The sequence below is a fragment of the Barbus barbus genome, assembly GCF_936440315.1.
Source record: "Barbus barbus genome assembly, chromosome: 2".
Classification (NCBI taxonomy): domain Eukaryota; kingdom Metazoa; phylum Chordata; class Actinopteri; order Cypriniformes; family Cyprinidae; genus Barbus; species Barbus barbus.
In genome coordinates this window covers 25,688,872-25,711,514 of record NC_136730.1, presented here as the reverse complement: position 1 = coordinate 25,711,514, position 22,643 = coordinate 25,688,872, and the positions used below count along the sequence as shown (strand labels likewise).

The following is a 22,643-nucleotide window of genomic DNA, read 5'->3' as shown; positions in this document are numbered from 1 at the left end:
ATCCAACATAAATACATATGATCAAACTTTCCGGGTGTCACAATATTGGATTTATTGGATTTAATAAATTAATTTGGATAGGTACTCTACCAACTGGTGTAATGGTGCACTGATTAATAACACAAATTAGAAAAAAAAGCAGTAAGACTAAAGGAAGTGCATTACATTCTTCAAAAGTGCCACCCTTCTTATAGATGGAGCCATTTTTTAAATGAACTGCCCAAATCAGCAAAACAAGCTGCCCATATTTGCATATGACAGATTTTGACTTAAGAACTTGTAATTTAGCTTTGTTCAGCCCTTAAACGCCAGTGTGTAATCTTGTTTCCTTCCATTCAAAGCTTCTATTTGGCCTCAGGGCAGATACAGATTCTTCAGTCCCTCAGTCTGGTCTCAGTGTTCAATATATTGTGAGTTTGGGACTCATTGCTCAGGAGAACTGCTGAGACCTGTGATCGCTCTGACATCCACTAAGCGGAGGCTGATGGCAGTGGACGGCATGATAAATAAGGATCTTGGTCCAAACACCCACTCACTCAGATAAACAAGATTTCTGCTGAGCTTTTTCTCTGGGGTGTACCCTAATAACTATCTATGTGACACAAACATCTTTTATGTCTCTGTCAAAAGTTTGAGGTTTTCAATGCAGTTGACAGAGAGAAAAGGACAGAAAATTGCAATTAAGTTAAAACATGGACAGTTTATTTTTCAATGTACATTTTTCTTCAGTACTAATGGACTGAAAATACTGTTTAAGAACATGGGGAAAACATGAAAACATTTTTCATACCATTCAAACATACATACAGACAAGTGATACATGACACATTAACTAGTAGTCATAAGCTCTGAAGTAAACTGACAAAAGGTTCAAAATGAAAACAAACTACATTAAGTAAAGATCGATTTGCATACTACATAATCAATTCCTGCAACATAAAAACACTTGCAAAACAGCTTCTAGCTTCACATTTAAGTTCATAAACAACATCATCTACAACACTCTATATGACCACATCCTGAAATAATGACATGCAGTTAGTTCAGTTCCTTACTGGATGATGTTACGGGATTTTGACCTTAAATTGATCATTTAAAACGAGGCATGTGGTTCTCTAAACATAGCCAAGTTTAATGGTTCTTACTCAGTAAGCTGTGGTAGGTAAACTGTTTTTTTTTTTTTTAAATAGATGCAAACGTGAGCAAGGTCCTTTCATCAAGGTCCTGAAAGTATATGTTTTTATATGCTATATAATACATTTCAGACAAAAACAATCCTATGTTAGCATGACTGGGCTTGTATGGCAGTCTAAGCAATGCTGACAGGAGTGTGTGGTGCGTTAGCTGACAGAACACGGGTCATCTTTACTGGGCTTCACCTCTCCCTGCAGCAGCTGGATCATTACTGCCTTGGTGACGTAACTGGATGTGCTTCGTTTCCCCAGCGCTGGAGTGTTGTAGAAGGCCTCCATGTTATCCTGTGGATTATATTTACCTTAGTAACATCACCACAAAATTCTAATGCAAGCAGACATGGTATTCAAATTCATACTGGCTGATGTGATTTAAAATAGATCAAATATTAGGACTCTCAGTCTTTTAATTACATGATATGCTGATATATATATGTATATATTTTTTACTGGGTGGTTGTTCTGCACGCTTGATCAACAAACTACATTTGGTCCAAAACGCAGCAGCTAAAGTCCTTACTAGAACCTGGAAGTATGACCATATTAGCCCGGTTCTGTCAACACTGCACTGGCTCCCTATCAAACATCGTATAGATTTTAAAATCTTGTTAATTACTTACAAAGCCCTGAATGGCTTAGCTCCTCAGTACCTGAGCGAGCTCTTATCACATTATAGTCCTCCACGTCTGCTGCGTTCTCAAAACTCTGACCATTTGATAATACCTAGAATATCAAAATCGACTGCGGGCGGCAGATCCTTTTCCTATTTAGCACACAAACTCTGGAAGAATCTACCTAATACTGTTCGGGAGGCAGACACACTCTGTCTGTTTAAATCTAGATTAAAGACACACTTCTTTAACCTGGCTTACACATAACACACTAATACACTTCTATTATTCAAATCCGTTAAAGGATTGTTAGGCTGCATTAATTAGATTAGCCGGAACCGGGAACACTCCTCATAACACATGATGTACTCGTTACATCGTAAGAAGAATTGCATCTACGCTAATATTTGTCTGTTTCTATTCTGTTTCTCAGTCCGTGTCCGGATCAGATGGTGGATCGGCGCCGGGAGATGATGTCTCCCTGATCGTCGGCGGAGGCCGGACACCTGGATGAGCCCCGGGGACATATCCCCAGTGAAGACCTCAACTTAAAATACAATAAAACTAAAAATAAAACAAAATAACTAAAAATATAATAAAATATCTAACTACATAATACTATTATTGTTAGAAATTGCAACAATATAAAAATATAATACATTTATACATTTAAAATTTTAATTAAATCAATAATTAAACAATAAGTAAACAATAATATCCTGGCCAGAGGAGATCTGGCCCCCCGACTGAGCCTGGTTTCTCCCAAGGTTTTTTTTCTCCATTCTGTCACAGAGGGAGTTTTGGTTCCTTGCCGCTGTCGCCTCTGGCTTGCTCAGTTGGGTACACTTAATTTCTAGCGATTATCGTCAATTTGATTTCACAAATACTATTTATCTAAACTGAGCTAGACAATGACATCACTGAATTCAATAATGAAATGCCTTTAACTGAAAATTAAGTGTTTAATCTTATTATTATAATATTACTGACACTCTATCCTCCAAGTTGATACTATTAAGTGCTTTGACACAATCTGTATTGTTAAAAGCGCTATATAAATAAAGGTGACTTGACTTGAAAACAGTTAAAAAAACAAAGTAATAATATTTCACAATATTACTTTCAACAGCATTTTGATCAAATAAATGCAGCTATAAGTGTTTTCAAAAAAATTAGAATTTTTATTTACCCTGAACCATTGAATAGTAGTGTAGATTGATCCAAACATTTGATTTGATTTAATTGAACTAAAAAGCTTTCACATATTTAATCTGCACTCACCTGTTTATCAGACCCATCCAGTCTGCTGCGGTCTTTCTGAAAGTCAGCAAAGGCATCCTTAACCAACCGGTCCAAATCCACAGCCTCCTGAAAATCCAACTCTGGGTTTCTTTCCAGCACAATTGACACCACCATCAACAGCTGCGTTCAGGTCATCAAAGACACAAACACAGGGTCATACAGCAGACGAATATGTCAGATTACAAATTCAAGTGTTGTAAAATATGTTAAGGCTGCGGCAGGGACAAATTGTGCATCACCTCCACGATGATCTGCCTGTACTCAGGCAAAACAATGTTCTTCAATGTGTCTTCCACCAACAGAGAAAAATTCATTTCGTACATGGTCATATCTGACAGAGTAGGTTGCTGCAAAAAAAAATAAAAAATTGAGCTGGTCATCTGAAAACGCAGATATTCTGAATACATTTAAAATGATCTTTTAATGATGCAGTTATTTATCCAGACCTAATGGTCCTCAACAATACCATGCTTGAGATTTCCCCCCCAAAAAAAGTTTAAATGATTTACCTGAGGGAGATGTTTTCCTCCAACCATGATGCCATTGCATGTTCTCTCCAGGATTTGCCAAACGCGGTCATAGAAGCCAAAAGGAGTGCGGTTGAGGGAGCCATCGATCTGACGTCTATTGAGCCATGATCTATGGAAGCATGGAAGACTAAAATTAATTCTCAAAACTGTTGTAATGGAGAAATCACTGAATGCTAGCTCTGGAGCAGGATTATTTTGGGGGAAAATGACGGAGTTGACATTCAACGTGAAGTCGTCATATTTTTGTGGTTTTCAAGTCATTTTTAATTATATTAAATATAAAATAGTGTTTAATTTTTCTAATATTGTATAAATACTAAATATGTGACCTGACAGCATTGCTTTTGTGGATTGATAGTCAGCACTTCTAGCAGAGTTAGGGTTTAGGGAACATAAGATTCAGGGAACATAAGGCTGAAGGAACACATAACACTGGATAAAAAATACCCATACATAATACAGTTTGTTTGTATTCTGATCATATGTGTTATAACAATTTACCCTGATCATCCAATTTAAAGAGTTTACACCCCCTGTCTCTTAATGCATTGTGTGGCCTTCTTGAGCATCAGTACAGGTTTTCATCTTTTGTAATAGTTATGTATGAGTCTCTCAGTGGTCCTTAGAGTTAAAACATGGATTTCAAAATTATACAGTCAATGTTGGAAAGGGATCAAATATGCAGATGATGTTGAAAAACCAAAGAATGTGCAGGAACTGGAGGATTTTTCTGAAGAACAGCGGGCAATTGAACTGCTCAGGACAAACAAGGGACTCATGAACAACTGTCACAAAATATAAAAACAGTCGTGGATCATCCAGGAAATAACAGGTAGTATTAAGATTCAAGGGTACGTAAACTTTTGAATGGGGTCATTTTTATAAATTCAGTTATTATTTCGTCTTGTGGAGTATATGTAAACATTTGTTAGATGAAATTACTTACACAGGACAGTATTAAATAAAAAAATAACATGCAATTTTCATGACACCTCTTATTTTGTTTAAATTATTAACATTTTGCAAATTCTGTAAGGGGTATGTAAACTTATGAGCACTATATATATATATATATATATATATATATATATATATATATATATATATAGAGAGAGAGAGAGAGAGAGAGAGAGAGAGAGAGAGAGAGAGAGAGAGAGAGAGAGACAGGCAGGCAGACAGACAGACAGACAGACAGATAGACAGATAGATAGATAGAAAGAAAGAATATTTTTTTTTTATCTTACTGACTCAAAATTTTTTCAACTGTAGCCTGACAGTGAGAATGTGTTACAACTGCATTATCGGAAGACTATATTCTTTTACTTGATAATTAACCTCTGCTGCCCAATTGAAAACTAGGAATAATCAAATGATGATAAATTGTTTGCTACTGTTGCAATTGGACACAGCAGATAATTCAGTCTTGGCAGGTATCTACACTAACACACAGATGGTGGGCATCTTGCACCTGCCAGTCTGTTGAGGTTGGAGGACATCCAGCAGGAGCTGTTTGACATCACTAGGGGACATCTGGTAGATGTCCTGAGGTGGCATGTCCCCAGCACGAATCTTCAACTCATGTTTCATGGCTTGAACAATCCATCTGATTGAAAAATAGGCACGACAAATAAAGGCCGTTTAAGATAACCCATGTAAATAATGATCTGAATTATTACAGAAATGATCTGTGCAGAATAGATATGATTATTTAATGACATGAGCATGCTTTATTATTTAGGTTAATGCTGTGAAACTCTTTATCTCAGAGGAGAGGTGAAAGCGTACCCCACACGGATCTTCAGCATGCCACTGAACAGCTCTGGGTTGTTGGAGATGATCCAGCCAATGTGGATGACGAGCTCCTGCTGCAACACGGCCTCTCGCTCGCCGTGGGGGCTGCACTTGCTGTATATGATGTCTTTAATGACCCCTGGAGACAGCGGGTTAGAGATCACGATCTCCTCATGCCCAAACAGGCCGAGAGTCACCTGGTAAAACAGAACTGTCGTCAGTCTGCATAATGATGAATGATTTCTCAGAGATGTATTTTTGCTTGTTTCTTTTTCTCTGAATGGGTTTTAATGTACTCAAACCAGGATCATTCATTTAAATTTTTTAAAATGAATAAACAACCTGATCTCATGGGAAAATCTAACCGTTTTATAAGGTGAATTTGAATTAAAGTAAATGCTGCTTTATACACAACTTTGGTTTATTACAATTGTGTTGGTTTTGTTGTTGTTTTCAATCAAATTTGCTTATATTATCTACATTTCAATGCAAATAAAGATACCACTGTATTAGACACTGTATTAATAATACCACTGTATTAGACATCAAGTGGAATTTACAGTATATAGTGGGGGGGAAATTATTTGATCCCCTGCTGATTTTGTACCTTTGCCCACTGACAAAGAAATTATCAGTCTATCATTTTAATGGTAGGTTTATTTGAACAGTGAGAGACAAAATAACAAACAAACAAACAAACAAAAAATCCATAAAAACGCATTTAAAAAAAAAGTTAGAAATTGATTTGCATTTTAAATGTCAAATAAGTATTTGATCCCCTATCAATCAGCAAGATTTCTGGCTCCCAGGTGTTTTTTATAAAGGTAATAAACTGAGATTAGGAGCAATCTCTTAAAGGGAGTTATCCTAATCTCAGTGTGTTACCTGTATAAAAGACACCTGTCCACAGAAGCAATCAATCAATCAGATTCCAAACTCTCCACCATGGCCAAAACCAAAGAGTTGTCCAAGGATGTCAGGGACAAGATTGTAGACCCACACAAGGCTGGAATGGGCTACAAGACCATCGCCAAGCAGCTTGGTGAGAGGGTGACAACAGTTGGTGTGATTATTCGCAAATGGAAGAAACACAAAATAACTGTCAATCTCCCTCGGACTGGGGATCTATGCAAGATCTCACCTCGTGGAGTTTCAATGATCATGAGAACGGTGAGGAATCAGCCCAGAACTACATGGGAGGATCTTGACAATGATCTTAAGGCAGCTGGGACCATAGGCTTCAAGAAAGCAACTGGTAACACGACGCCGTGAAGGACTGAAATCCTGCAGCGCCTGCAAGGTCCCCCTGCTCAAGAAAGCACATATACAGGACCGTCAGAAGTTTGCCAATGAACATCTGAATGATTCAGAGGAGAACTGGGTGAAAGTGTTGTGGTCAGATGAGACCAAAATCAAGCTCTTTGGCATCAACTCAACTCGCCATGTTTGGAGGAGGAGGAATGCTGCCTATGACCCCAAGAACACCATCCCCACCGTCAAACAGGGAGGTGGAAACATTATGCTTTGGGGGTGTTTTTTTGCTAAGGGGACAGGACAACTGCACCGCATCAAAGGGACGATGGAAGGGGCCATGTACCGTCAGGGCCAGGGCATTGAAAATGTGTACTGGGTGGATATTCCAGTATGACAATTACCCAAAGCACATGCCCAAGGCAACAAAGGAGTGGCTCAAGAAGAAGCACATTAAGGTCCTGGAGTGGCCTAGCCAGTCTCCAGACCTTAATCCCATAGAAAATCTGTGGAGGGAGCTGAAGGTTCGAGTTGCCAAACGTCAGCCTCGAAATCTTAATGACTTGGAGAGGATCTGCAAAGAGGACTGGGACAAAATCTCTCCTGAGATGTTTGCAAACCTGGTGGCAACTACAAGAAACATCTGACCTCTGTGATTGCCAACAAGGGTTTTGACACCAAGTACTAAGTCATGTTTTGCGAAGGGGTCAAATACTTATTTGACTCATTAAAATGCAAATCAATTTATTACTTTTTTGAAATGTGTTTTTCTGGATTTTTGTTGTTGTTATTCTGTCTCTCACTGTTCAAGTAAACCTACCATTAAAATTATAGACTGATCATTTGTCAGTGGGCAAACGTACAAAATCAGCAGGGGATCAAATAATATTTTCCCCCACTCTATAAGAAAGATAATCAAGGTTTGTTGGCATATAAAATATCAATTCTTTTAAAAACTATTTGGGTACTTGACTGTGATTGTCAAATGTTAGTGGAAAAAATGTGACAGCCCAAAAAAGCGATGTTATATCTTGTAAAACATCTAGTATGGTTTGTTAGCAGATGCCACTTGGGTCTTTGGTTATATTTAATTTATGTAATGAAATGCATATTTTTTGTGGTGGTTTACTTTGTATGATCTGCTGTTGTATCTCCTTACAGTTCCCAGCAGACATCAATATTACTCTGCTATGGCAATTTACCCAAATACACATTAAGTAGGGAGCACACAGAAAAGGGCTTAGCTTCTTTAAATTAAATAAGGCTAAGGCTCTATAATTCTACATGCAGGTCAGCTCAGACTGCTCTTGTATGCAAGGAATGACCCATTTTCAAAGCAAAACGTACCCATTTATCTTACCCAAAACATTAGGCCCCTAGGATGCAATTTATATGCAGATTGACTGCTAGTGCGCTACTCTGATGAATCATTTCACAACCACCAGGGGCTAAAGAGGCCTATGTTGGGACACTATGGCAGTTCATTAAACAAACACTCCACACCACACGTAATGTTTGTCTCAACACAAAGCAAATAAAAGGTAAATGTACAATGGTGTTAAATGTAATGCACAAAATATAGGATGGTTGCAGGAGTTCTGGGTAAAAGCGATTTCGCTGCAGAACGAGTGGTTAAGCTTCAAATGAAAGGGCAGCAGGCTAGCTTTGGCAGTGGTGACTAATGCAATTAGATACTATCATGTTGCATAATAGGAAGAGGAGTCCATCATGACTGAAACATACATTTGATGTGAATTTAAGGCTAATTATAACCTACTTATATTCAGTGAACATTATAAAGTTTGTGGGAAATCCCAGATTGAAATGTATATTTTTGACTTCAGATGTTGTTCATAATTATATAGGCCCCTGTTCCTGTTTTCCACTTACCTGCTTGCCATGCACTAAAACGCTAGTAATGCTCGGTGCAAGGCTGTCCACTAGTTTAGTTAAGAGACTGGCAGCAAGGCGCACAATGGACCTGGTGAACACAACACAGTATAACAGAGATGTTCTCACTCATTCAATGGAGCCAAACATAAATGGGGGAGCACTACAGCCTATTACAAAATATAGTTTATTCCTAAAATATACACTGTCCAAAAGTTTGGGGTCAGTAAGATTATTTTAATTAACCTGATACTTTTATTCTGCAAGGACACATTCAATTGATCAAACGTCACAGCAAAGACATTTATAATGTTACAAAATATTTCCAATTCAAGTCATTTCGAACTTTCTATTCAACAAATAATGCTGAAAAATGTATCAGTTTCCACAAAAATAAGCAGCAACGATTTGCAACGTAAGAAAAATTCAGCTTTATGAGCACAGGAATAAATTACATTTTAAAATATATTTTTTAAAAATGACTGCTGTTGATGTATTTTTTTATCAGATAAATGCAGACTTGGAGAGTGTAAAAGAGTTCAAGAACATTAAACCATCTTAACGACCCTAAAGTTTTGAACTCAATTGTAAGACTTGCTGTCTCATAAGCAAATGACAAATCATGTAGCTGGAGGTCAAAAGTAATTAATTTCACATATACTGTATCACCGAAAATGCTTGTTACAAGAACTTTGTGAACCATGCCAAACTTCTTTGAACTTTCGGCTTTTTTTATCTAATTGTAATGCAGCATGAGCTCATTTGAATAAATGAGATGTTGTTATATATTCCAAGATTTTGACCCCCTGTAGAATTTAAATCCTCATTAATATTTCAAGCTGAGCCCTCTGGGATGAAAACAATCAGGAGAGCTCAGCATCTCAACATAACAAAGTGGCACTGGGCATTCAGACCCTGCTGTTGTTGCTCCTGGACTACACTTTATAATACAATATTATACTTGCTACACTTTTGTAATTTACATGACCATTAATTTATTCATTTATCTGGCAAGCGCTTTCATCCAAAGTCATCTTACAGTGTATTCAGGGTACACGTTTTATAAGTAGGTTCACTCCCTGCAAATTGAATCCATGACTTCAGCATAATTTGAGCTACAAATTTTAATGTTCACCAATTTCAAGTTTGGATGATGGATTCCTTTGAGGAATTAAGATCAATAGGTGTTATGGACAGGTTATACTGTCAGACATAATGGGGTTTACTGCAAATGAGACACTGTTACAGTGATAACCCCAGCTATGAGACATCAATTTGTGTTATGAAGGATACAAAATAGCTCGCCTCCAAAAAAATTACCATATGTGCAAAATAACAATTATAAAAGGAAAAGACAAACAAATAATGAGCTGCATGGTTTCTCTGTGCATGATCACAACATCTTGAGTGAGCGGATGTAAAGAAAAACAACAAAGGATGAGGGCTGCGTGCTCATGAGTTAACATCCGTCGGCACAGAGTAAACAGTTACACCACACATGCAGAGGTTGTGTGCCCCAATGGCCAATTACCTGCTTGCCATGGACCAACATAGTGGTTATATGGGGAGCTATAGAACCGGCAAACTTCTGGGTAACGGCCGCAGCACTACGCACCGCCAGCCTACATGAGGTTTGCGAGTTTAAAAATATATATGTGCATAGTTTGTTCAGTTGTATTTAAAGGTGGGGTATGTAATTTTTCAAAAACGCTTTAGAAAACGGAGTCGGCGCCGAGTACCAAAACAAACTTGTAGCCAATCAGCAGTAAGGGGCGTGTCTACTCATGATGTGGAGGAGAGAGCGTTCAGTGAACAGCCGAGCCGAGCGACAGAAAGATAGAGATGGCGGATAAAAAAAACAAAAGAGGAAAACGTCTGTGGAACAATAAGGCAAGAAGTAGGACCGTGTAAATATCGGATCAGCTTTCCAGCGCTCGAGAGAACTCAAGGAGCGGATGGCCAGCGATCGGATGCTGAGGTTGCTTTGATTCTTCTCGATAGGTGAGTAACATGGTGTCTGCACCGGACATAGCGCGCCGCAACAGCTAAAAGGCTTGTTCGACTTTATGCGGCACCGCAAAGATCGGCTGTCACCTGACAAAAGCAATGCATTCTGGTTAGAACATTTGTCCGACTTTGATCAGCGCTGCAGCCACCTTACGATCGCATGTGCCATCAAAGTACCGTGAGAGCAAAACGAGACCAGCCACCTAGGTCAGGCGCTAGAGTTACTCAAAGTCAGCTGCGAAAGCCTTGATGATGACACACTTTATTTTCATTGGTCAGATTCTGTGATGACAAGCACAAGGTGTGTTGCGTGTTTATTCTAACAATTCGATTCCAATAATGCTCACAAATCTGTTTTTATAACAGTAAAAGCTTATTTAGTGTACGTCGCACAGTTATCTTGAGTATTTTTTTTCAAAAACACTGATAAACGCTTATATACTTTATTGGTGTTTAAATAGTATATGTTTATGCTGAACTTTAACTGAACCGCGCAGCATCCAGTGTAGAGAGCATCACTGATTATAATGACTTCTATAGTATTTTTTTGTGACGCTTGCGTCCGGTGTAGACACGGTGTAACATTGGTTTTGCTTTGTTTCACAGAACTAATCGTTGCCTGGGTTGCGTAGTCCATGTATGTGTGCGGCGGAGCTATCCAAATAGGGGTGAGACCCTTTTGGGGTAGGGGCATGTTTGTTTTGGTGATTTCAAATATCAACATTGGCTTCCAGAAATCGCTTACCCCACCTTTAACATTGACATATACAAAGAAGAGGTATAAACAAAAGTAGCCATAAATATATCAAGAGTATCTTATAAATGAGGAAATAAGGTCAACTCTAAATGCTCTAAATGCATTTACTCCATAAATGAGGAAATAAGTGCAACTCTAAATGCTTCTAGAGAGTGTGTTGAAAAGAAGAAACACTTACCAAAGCTTCCTGCTGCCAGCTCTTCTGTAGATTCTCTCCAAGTCATCTTTAAGATTCTCTGAACATAAAGGAGGGTTAAGAATGGCACGTTAACCATAAAAATACATCATTTCAGACAACATCCCTGGAGCATTTAGGCCCAAAGACATGTGGAAGCTCCAGATTGCAACATAAAATCACATATAAACATATATTTAATCGCTCCACGCTTGTTCAGTAGGTCTGTTTAAGAGTGTGAACTGTCTTGAGCTATGAGATAAACTGTAACCACGGGAATTAAGACCGTGACAAGGGTGTGAGCTAGCATTGCCAACCCACTTGCTTAGCCATGAAAGCACTAAATGGATTACAGCTGTGGACATTTCATTCAGATGAGCTTTAAAAGCAGCCATGCAGTAAGACGTGTCCTGTGGCTCCTTAAAAAGCTTATCACTTTAATAAATTTAACTTCAGCCTTACACATTTATTCATTAAAATGCTTGAAAAAACTGCCATTGAAATCAAGAGAAATCACATACCATTTCTACTGAAGAAGTCAGGGCCTTCTTTTTTGAGGAGAATACTGGCCAGCTGGGCTTGACTGGCCAGACAGTCACAGTCCTGATAACAGTATAGGAGTTATATAAGAGCACCTGTAAGAAACTCATAATCACACATGGGCAGGATAGTGAGGCTCACATTGAATTTCTGTAGAATCTCAAATGTAGATTTATGGAGCCATTCATCAATGTTGATCTCAGGCTGCTGCTCCAGGTCAGAGGCATTCGGCGTGCTGGTTTGACGCTTTACTTTTGAGTGCTTGGGCAATTCCAGCTCCTCAAAGCTCTTAAACTCTGGGATCCTACAGAAAGCACATAAAGGAAGGTATTGAGGCAGTAGGAAATGGAAGATAAATCTGAGGCATGCATTAGAAACCATAAGGGTAATTTCTTTCTATTGCCTCAAAAAGTAAACCATATTGAACATAAAGGTGGAGAAGAAAATAAATTGTGTAAATGGAGGTTAATTCTTACTCAGCTTCATTGACACGAAGGAAATCCAATTGTTCCACCACAGCGCCTGATATCAGGGTCTATATGGTTTCCACAAAGAATGTTACATTAGACCGAAGGGAATACACAGGCATTCAGACAAGACATGCAATGATATATGTAATATGTCCTAAATTACTTTTAATCAACACGCTACGCAACTACAGTACCATAAAAGAGTATTTGCCCCTGTTGTGATATTCTCTATTATGCACTCTATGGCTATATAAAATTAAATATGTCACAAAGGGAACCTATTAGAGACATATACTGCATATGTATTATAATGATTAAAAAATAGATAATACAGACTCCTATCAATCCAGTTTAAAAGTTATTTGCTATAAGCTATGCTTACCTCTGTCAAGGTCTTTTGGCAGAATCTCTGTCAAGGTCTTGTCTCTATCAAAGTCTAAAAGTCTGGACATTGAGTAGGACTCTACAAAACCTTTATTTTATTTCTTTCCAGCCATTCAGATATGATCTTAATTACACTTAAAGTCAGCACGAAATGCAAAGTCACCCTATCTGTTTTCTAAATGCCATCAATAACACTCTAATCAAATGCTATTGAAATTACTGTGAAATAGAGAAAAAAAAATGACCTTGTAATTTACATCACAATCAATGTCCCGGTTGAAACACTTCTCTCTGGTGATGTATGCCAGAATTTTCCAATAATTTAATCGGAAATCTGGTCTGAATGCAAGCTCACGTTCACAACAGCCCCCATCCAATCAGCAACGAACAGATAGAACCAAGACCTCAACATTCACTATTTTATTTTTGACAATCTTTGTCAAATAAATTTTTTTTTTTATATCACTCAGGTTGGATACATGTATGGATACATACACATACAGTCCCCTCCATAAGTATTGGAGCAGTAAAGACAAAATTACTCTGCATTAATACTTATGCTCACATCAATGAGTGAGATGAACTCTAAAAGTGCTGAACTTCTTAACTGGTAAAACGTCTATGTGTTGAATCAGCCAATAATAAAATGTGACATTCTGTAGTTTTGTCTCATAATCATCTTTTAATTATATTTGCAAATGTCTTGACTCCACAGCCAACAGAGCAATTTTGTCTTTACTGCTCCAATACTTTTGGAGGGCACTGTATATATATATATATATATATATATATATATATATATATATATATATATATATGTGTGTATGTGTGTGTGTATGTATATATATATATATATATATATATATATATATATATATATATATATGTCTCTATAATCAAACTACCACCACTATATTTTATTTTACAGGCACAGTCTGCAATGCTTTAACAGTTTTCTGATATCTTTTGAAACTTCTGTATGAGGTGCTATTGCCCTTTGAGAAATTGTGACAAGTTGACCAGCTCTGTGAACATATACCACAACTCCGGGTCTAATGGCTCACATTGTGTTCAATAGAGTCCATGAACCTTAGAAATGACTTTGTAACTCTTTCAAAAATATATAACAGCAAAACTGTTTTCAGCATTGATATAATAATAAAAAATTCTATGTTTATTGAACACCAAAACAGCATATCAGAATCATTTCTGAAGGATCATGTGACACTGAAGACTGGAGTAATGTCTGCAAAAAAAAAAAAATCAGCTTTGCCAAAACAGGAATAAATCACATTTTAAAATGTAAAGATTTCTAAAAAGATTCCTTTCAAAACACATAAAAAAATTATTACCAACCAAAAACCTTTGAATGGTAGTGTATTCACCAACTCAACAGGAATGGTTGTAGTAAAGTCTGCTTGTGTTCAGTCGTCTAATTTTAATTGCCAACTAAGATTTTAATTGACTTTGTTTCAAGGCTAAAGGGGCAAAATTAATATATGTGATTACTTTTTTAATTAATTATTTAAATAATCATTTCAAAACCATGCTTTGTGATTTTTTTCAGATTTCCCTTGGCTTATTTTATTTAAAACTATGAAACTATTCAGAGAACTATAAATTAATATTTATAATAATACTTTCTCATTTAGGAAAAGGTGGGGAAAAACTGGTTTTGAAAGACTTTCATATACAATAAAATAATTTCTTGCAAAGAGCAGCACACCTGAAGTCTGTCCACATGAACTTTGACTCCTCCAATGTTTCCCTTCTTAAAAGACGCTAGCATGTCCAGGATGGGGTTGAAGCGGCTTCCCCTAGCAAGTAAGAGCCAACGTTACTGAACCTCTCATAAACAAAATCTGGATCAGGATCTGGCTGATGAGAGAGACTCTTACTTAATGTTGTCCTCTCTGATAAGGACAAGGAAGAGAGGTCGGCCTGGCATCTTCCAGCACTGCTTAATAAACTGCAAGGCATTCTGCAAAACACGTGTAAACACAAACACGTTAATACAGTGCAGACAGCAGAAGAAATGCTCTGTAACTCTGAGGGCTGACACTGATGAGTTATGGGGAACGTTTCTGTCTATTGCCCATTTTCTGCCCTAAATTTGATTCTTTCTTTATATAGAAAGATAGAGAAATTATGGAACATAAAGTGAGCCCTCTTCTTACATCGTCTGAGGAACCAGTGAGGTGTGATACCACCCAACTCACCTTAATATCATCTATCAAAAGCATGACATCCTGGGACAAGTAGAAGTCGCTCAGATCGAAGACAATTGGATAGCAGACCACAGTCTTCCCAAGAATTCGATAAATCTGAGGGGGAGAAAAATGACCCATTGCGTTACCGGCAACTATATGGATGACTGGTAGATCTAGACATATACTTCACCTTCATTATATGAAACATAACATTCATTCTGCACTGACAGACATATGAACATCCCTCTAACTGTCTATGCATTTCTGTGAGAAGATGCATACTGCCCACCACTGTCTCTATCAAATACAGAGGATAATTACTCTGGAATTCCTATTTTTATGTTTCCCAAATGTCATCATGCTTAAAAACAATGCAGGCAGTGAAGCTCAGCAGATTTTGTAACAGAACAACAGACTTCTAATGAATCACCGTTAGTTCATTTTTGTGTTTAGTTAAAGTTATTTTTCACCCAAAAAGAAAAGTGTCAACGTTTTCCCTCACGCCAAATCCATTGGACTTTCTTTTGTGGAATGATTTTTTTTTTTTTTTTTTAAGTATTATCTATTTTTAATCCAATATTTTAAAGAAACTTTGACAATTCATTGTGGCCATGGCTGTAAAGCTACAAAAATGATAACAACAACAAAAACACAACAAAAGTACTTCATTATTTGAGTGCTATTTTCTTAATTTTTTGAGTGCGAAAGCCATATGCAGATACAGATATAATTTTTCTCTGTCAGCAAGATGTAAACTCAAGAACTGCTGCAACTATATTTGTCAGGAGAGCACACAGAACATTGTTTACCTTGCAAGTGCCAATGCAGCCAACAGGCCTCTCTGGTCTCCCACTCAAACCGAGCTTCTTATTGATGGCAAGAAAGCGGTATGCCTGGAAAAATAAAGTCACACTCATTAACAACTAGAATGCCTGTCTGTTATGTGTGCAAAGGCATTATCTGAGCCATTATAGTACAGGAACCATGGGGCTTAATTAATACAGTGTATGTTTTGTTCAGTAGTTGATTCTGAAAGCCTGGTTATTTCCCTGGAGAAAAGGTCAACAAAACAGTCATGAAAGGATGAGTGCAGGCTTTTGTTGGTTTTGTTGGGTGGTGTACTTTTTATGGCATGGCAATGTTGAGTGAGATACCACCAGATAAAACTATCACATGGGGATCACCTGTTACTGTGAATATTAATATCCCCTCATACCTGGCACAACACAGTGTGTGCCACAGAAGTATCAGCATGAGGCAGACAAGCCAGTTTACCTTCCAGTTTTAAGTTGGTCCAATGCCGCTGTGATATTTTTCACAAGGTCTTAGTGCCATTAATTAAGACAAAGAGATCTGAGCAATTAAAGGGGTCCTATTATGCTCTTTTACAAAATCTTGATTTTGTTTTGAGGGTGTACTAGAACATGCTCTCATGCTTGGTGGGTCGAAAATCGCATTATTTTTCACATAATTTACATTATTACAATACCTTTCTCCCCAGCCTGACACAAACGGCTCGATTAGTTCCGGGTTTGATGAAGGTCCACCTTCCGAAAAACGAAGTGTGTTGTGATTGGTTAGCTGTTCCAGTGTGTTGTGATTGGCGAACAGTTTAGACTGAGGTTCAGTACTGCCCCGCCCCTTACCAAAGCAGTCAATATTGCCATATCAATTCAGACCTGGAGAATATTGAACAAGAGGATCGTGCAGAACATTTGCATGCATGGATATAGCAAGACATAAAGTGGTAATTTTATTGTTGTTGTTGTTTTTTGGCTAAATCACGTTTTAGATGGGATGTCAACAACAGCTTAAAAATAACTGCATTGACTATGTACAGATAAGTGCAACGGTAATATGTATTATGTTTATTGTTCTTTAATTCTAACATTATTACATGAATTATACTGAAACTGTTATACAGTTGAATTTATTTATACCACTTCTGGCTGATCTAGCCTGAGAAATAAGCTTTTTAGAATGCTATTTGAGCAAAAGAAACAACATCTATTACACAGTTGTCGTCCAATTTCATTGTTGATTTCAAATATGAAATTTAATTGTAAGCTTAGTGAACAGTTTTGGAGAATTTGATGTTTCCCCATACAAAGTGATAGGAGCTGCACTTGGATGCCCGAGAGGAGTTTCAAAGATGGCCGCCGAGTGACATGACTTGCCTTAAAGAGACTTTGACCAGGCCTTCTCCCCACCCACCAACCAGTCGAATTTCCATAGGCGGGATTTACAATTTGTAACTTTGTAGATCGTTTTATGCCCAAACATACACACTACACGCTGACTAAGATTCCCAAAAAGTGAAAAAGCATAATAGGACCCCTTTAAGCCATTATTTGAGCATAACAATTTTACAACACCTCCTCCTGACCTCAAGAAAGCTGCTCTCTTTCTAAGCATCACTAATTAATCATTTATCATTCAGTTGATATTTTAATCTACCACAACTTGCAGTACACTTATTAGTTACTTATTAGAGTCTTATTAGACTGTAATTATTTACTTATTAGACACTTATTAGAGTCTCTGGTCCCTTGGAGCAACTTGGTGTTAAGTGCCTTACTCAAGGGTACAATGGCGATACTTCATAGTTCTTTTAGGTTTCAAACCCAGATACTAAATCATTACACTTTGCTGACCAAAATTATAAGAATAAGCAGATTCAAACATTTTCAGAAGAATATGTAAAACTGTGCTTAGCAGAAGCTCATCATGATGCTAGTGTGCTAGGTAGTTTCTCACTGGCCTAAGTCTAATAAGATTCACCCTATTTTGTATACATTTTATTTATTTGTGTGTGTGTGTGTGTGTTGTGATCCATGCAGATACACTACTGTTCAAAGGTTTCAGGTAAGCAAGCAAGTTTCTTATGCTCCCTAAGGCTGCATTTATTTGATCCAAAATACAGTGAAAACAGTCATATTGTAAAACATTATTACAACTTAAAATATCTTTACAAAATAACTGTAAACACAATTTTAAAATTGCCATCCTATGATGGCAAAGCTGAATTTTCAGCAGCTATTAATATTCAGTGTCACACGATCCTTCAGAAATCATTCTAATATGCTTATTCGGTGCTCAAGAAACATTTCTGATAATTACTATTAGTTTAAAATGATTGTGCTGCTAAATGAAGTATGGAAAGTGTGAACATGCCCGCCCCCGTTTTATTCACTTTTTGAAATCAAACACATAAACCAGTCTGACGGTGGCACTTGAAAAACAACATGACACATGACTTGCCAACAGATACAACACCAGGGCAGAACGCTGAACAGTAAAGCAGTAATTTGCATGATTTAATCATGCCACATTGCATGATGGGAATAGTAGTCTTGCCACCCTATTTCACCAACGTCCACCCACTTGGAAATTTATAACCTGTACACTGCTCAGGTTCACCCTTCTATCTAAATTGATGGGATTTTTAGGCCATTTTATTGTCTTCCAAGTCCAAGATTGATTGTTAGAAAACTAATAGTACACGTCTCCTGAAGCGTAGCGACATGAAAGGCTAAGAACAAAGCCCTCACCTTGCGTACCTTGCAATAATAGCGCTCTGTGACGCTTGCCTCAGTAATAATACGGGGAGGACAAAGTCAGAGTGTGCTGACATCTTTACGACATTAGATGGAGCTCTATTTCTCTCTGACCTCCTGCAGTCTGACATTCTCAGAATAACACTCCAGTACAAAAGTGTACTGCACAACACGAAGAAAAGAAAAGAAAAAAAAAACAGATAAAGTAGAATAAGCCCCTGCTGAGGAGAAACCAGCTAATATCCAACTGAAACAGGAAAATAGCTGCTAATTTAGACAAAATCCAGTTGTCACAATGAACATTTTTCGAGAGAGCTTCATGCTCCAGAACTCTTTTTCTCTCAGTGCAGATCTCTGTACCTTGGGTAAATTTGTGTGCAGAATAGCAATGAGGGGAAGACACAACTGAATCGAGAATGCCCTCAACATGCCTGACACGAAACCTGCAAATGTCACGCATGTTAAGCCTGTAGCACATCAAGAGGGGCAGTGAAGCCAGAGTGCTGATGTTGAAACAAACCTCTTTAATACGCAGGAATAAGGACGTTCACGCTCAGCCTTGATGCTTGGATTAGAAACAGCATGTCAACCTATGAACTGCTCTCTTATCTGTGCTTCTGTTTCACATGATTATTCAAAAATATCAGGTTCTTGGATTTTATAAAGGATAGAGGGATGCACAACTGATCAAATAAATAATCGAATTACAAATCACATCCACGATTAAATAATCATGAAAAATGTTGATGAGAGCATTCCATTTAGATCTACTACCATTGTGTAAACATTTTCTGTTTACAACACATTACGCATTGTAACCATTGACAAAATTTGTTTCAATTAGTTTATAGTTTATCTGAAACGACAAACAGTCCTAATGAGCAAGTTCACATAAGCAGTCTGATCCATGAATGCATTTCCAATCTTTTTGTCGTGGCACACGATAATGAGTGCTGAAGAAACATCATCTGACACAAAAACAAGCTTGTGTAGAACCAAAGCGAAAGGCATCGACAGTAACTTGGAAAGATTTTAGATTTGCATGCTGCACTGCTCACAGCCAATATATTTTTCAAGAAAGTAATTATCAACATTATAATCAACAAGGTAGGAGAGTGCAAATAAGAGAGCGCAGACAGCTTCGATAATTATAATGGGAATGTTCCCCAGAGTCCAAAAGTCTGCATGGCCTGCACAGTCAAAAGATTCACTACTTGTAGCAGTGTACTAGTATTTCTGTGTATAATTTATTCAGAATTTGGACACATTTTGTCATGAGGCCCAATGTTAAAGGGGTCCTATTATGCTTTTTCACTTTTAGTCAGTGTGTAGTGTGTATGTTTGGGCATAAAAAGATCTACAAAGTTACAAATCTCAAAGTCCACTCCAAAAAGCAGGGACGGATTAACGCACGGGCCTACCGGGCACGTGCCCAGGGCACTGGACCAGAGGGCGGCCCAGCCGAAATACCGCTACTCCCAGAACGCGATTTCAGCCGTGCCCCCTCAGATTTTTGAGGCAAGTGGATTTTGAATGCAGCTTCCAAAAGACAAAAAAAAAAAAAAAAAAAAGCCGAAGAATATTTTTTATATTTAATAAACAAATCACACTGGTGTGATTAGATCATTCAGTGCGGCACATCGTCAGCTGCTAAATTAGAATCTGCGTTCACTCAACTTCGCTGGCTGGCATGGAGCCAGAGACAGCCGCGTTTTTCTACAGCACTGCGCATTATAACCAATCACACATGATTCTGTGATATTAGTCAATGATAATGTTCTTTGATAATGTAAATGGAGTGTCTATTTTGGCAGAGGCTATTTATACTAATTCCGCCCACCAAGATGTGATTGGGACTATCAAGATTATAAAAAGCTGCTATAAACCAAGCGCCACAGTGGCACAGATGGTAAAGCGCGTGCTGTGGTATTTTTGATGCGATTGATCCGGGTTTGATCCCGCCTTTTGCCGAACTTTTTTTCTCCCTTTTCAAATCTCATATCACATCATAAAGGCATTTATTTTTAATAAAAAATAAAGAAATAACCAAAAAGTTGAAAATTAAGTATCGGGTAGGGTTAGGGTAGGTGTAGAGAGGGCTTTATTGTATCAATAAGGTGGCATCCATTTAATAATCTGAATTAAAATGATAATTTACACTCAATATGTTATTATTGCATACTGTTTTATAAATGTAATACAATACTGAAGTGCAATTGCCACTATTTTGCAACAAGTAGTATGAATAGCAGAAAATCCTGCTATTTTAACATGGTGTACATATAATCTATAGCTATTTGCACTTAGTGTCAGTCCGTGCCCAGGGCACCTCTGCGTCATAATCCGTCCCTGCCAAAGAGAGATTTTTAGTTAAAAAAAAAAATCCCTTTTCAAGAACTACAACAAACAGCTCGTTTGGACTACAAAACGTTCTGTTTTGGCAAGGGGCGTGGCAGTACTGAAACACTGTCTAAGCTGAAAATAATGCGTTTTTCAAACCACCAATCATGAGAGCATGTTCTAGTACACCCCCAAAACAAAATCAAGACTTTGTAAAAGAGCATAATAGGACCCCTTTAAATTGACCATAGACTCTGGCTTGATTCACTAATTTACAGCTTAATAGATTTGATTTAAATATAATTGATTTAATACAGAATTAACAGAACAGATATTAGAATTTACTTAGTTAAGATTTAGTTAGCAAGGACACATTAAACTGATCAAAAGTGACATTCACATTCATAATGTTTTTAAAAGATTTATATTTCAAATCTTATTTTAACTTTGAAGACTGGAAGAATTTTAAGTGATAGTGTAAATTAATACAAATGAATAATTTAATCATTTTTATCAAAAAACATCAAATAACCAACAATCAACCTAGTGCTATTCCTCTTTTCTAAAAGAATCATTCAAGAAGAAATTCAAATTTCATTAGTCAAATGTGACATTGTGTCATTTACCATAAAGCGTGACAGCGATGAAGGTGCTGCAGCTGATCTAGAGTAGGCAGCCCTGTCTAGAGAGCTCCAGCTGTCTCTGATAGGCCAGCCACTGAATAAGCATCCTTACAGAGGCATACTCAGCAAATCATCACTCTCTCTAATGCACACTGGAGCACGCACACACAAAACTGACCGCAGAAAGAAGGGAGTCCTGAGAAGCAGATACTGTTGGGTTTCTGATTTCAAACAGTTTTTAAACCAAACTGCAATAAATTGCACGTTCCGGCAACAAAAGCTTACCACCCACTCACACTCCCACAGACAGAAGAACAAACACATAAACACGATTGCAGACAGAATGGGCAGGAAAAACATTTTGCAAAAGATTTCTGACCCCTAAAAATATTCTAATAATCTGATTTACGACGATACCGTTTAGATCAGGTTGGTCAGTAAATGAACACTACATTCTATTGATATATTGTCACAATGAATTAATATTTTGCTAGTCTATTCACAAAAGACATTTATATATCTGAGAAAACATTAAAGTCTATTTTCAGAGTCTTTTGTCAAACTGATTTAATCAATAGTGCACTAGTGAGGTTCAATCTATGGTGTAAATCTTTAAGAGCATGCAAAAATAATTCACATACTGACATGACTGATGTGGCAGTCGGTCCAAACTGACCAGTGGTCTAATGGAGCGACTGTCACTGAAATCGATCAGCCTGGAAGATTTGTTTGTTGGTCAGTTTGATTGATTGAACAGTCATACCTTCACCAGCTCTTTCTGGGGCCAGATCTGAATGGGCTCCACCTGCTGTGGGGTCTGAGTTTGGATTCCGTAGGTGTTGAGGAAGACCTGCAATCTGAAAGACACATGCAAGACAGAGACTATTAAACATTAAAAACAAATCTATTAAAGGTACCATTAGTGGTATCAAAAATGAATTGCAAAAATATCATCAAACTTATAAAGGCCAACTGAAGACATCCGTTATTATTATTTTTCTGGCTTGTTTTC

At 37.5% G+C, this 22,643-nt stretch overlaps 1 protein-coding gene across 4 annotated transcripts in view; it reads right to left on the bottom strand.

Moving 5' to 3' along the window:
• Positions 1 to 680: 680 nt before the first annotated feature.
• Positions 681 to 22,643, bottom strand: part of LOC306842889 (phosphorylase b kinase regulatory subunit beta-like) — an 82,378-nt gene continuing 60,415 nt past the window's right edge. For 3 of the 4 annotated variants that reach the window (XM_079374052.1, XM_079374051.1, XM_079374053.1), the window contains 16 exons: positions 22,395 to 22,488; positions 15,921 to 16,004; positions 15,121 to 15,225; positions 14,800 to 14,882; positions 14,628 to 14,718; positions 12,524 to 12,582; positions 12,189 to 12,351; positions 12,029 to 12,110; positions 11,511 to 11,568; positions 8,569 to 8,659; positions 5,422 to 5,624; positions 5,105 to 5,239; positions 3,616 to 3,745; positions 3,346 to 3,453; positions 3,086 to 3,226; positions 681 to 1,478 (listed from right to left, as the gene is read on the bottom strand). In XM_079374052.1, the coding sequence (XP_079230178.1) occupies positions 1,341 to 1,478; positions 3,086 to 3,226; positions 3,346 to 3,453; positions 3,616 to 3,745; positions 5,105 to 5,239; positions 5,422 to 5,624; positions 8,569 to 8,659; positions 11,511 to 11,568; positions 12,029 to 12,110; positions 12,189 to 12,351; positions 12,524 to 12,582; positions 14,628 to 14,718; positions 14,800 to 14,882; positions 15,121 to 15,225; positions 15,921 to 16,004; positions 22,395 to 22,488 (1,765 nt within the window). In that variant the 3' untranslated portion in view covers positions 681 to 1,340. Of the gene's footprint in view, positions 1,479 to 3,085; positions 3,227 to 3,345; positions 3,454 to 3,615; positions 3,746 to 5,104; positions 5,240 to 5,421; positions 5,625 to 8,568; positions 8,660 to 10,099; positions 10,191 to 11,510; positions 11,569 to 12,028; positions 12,111 to 12,188; positions 12,352 to 12,523; positions 12,583 to 14,627; positions 14,719 to 14,799; positions 14,883 to 15,120; positions 15,226 to 15,920; positions 16,005 to 22,394; positions 22,489 to 22,643 lie in introns of all 4 variants that reach the window. The other variant, XM_079374054.1, reaches the window with a different exon arrangement.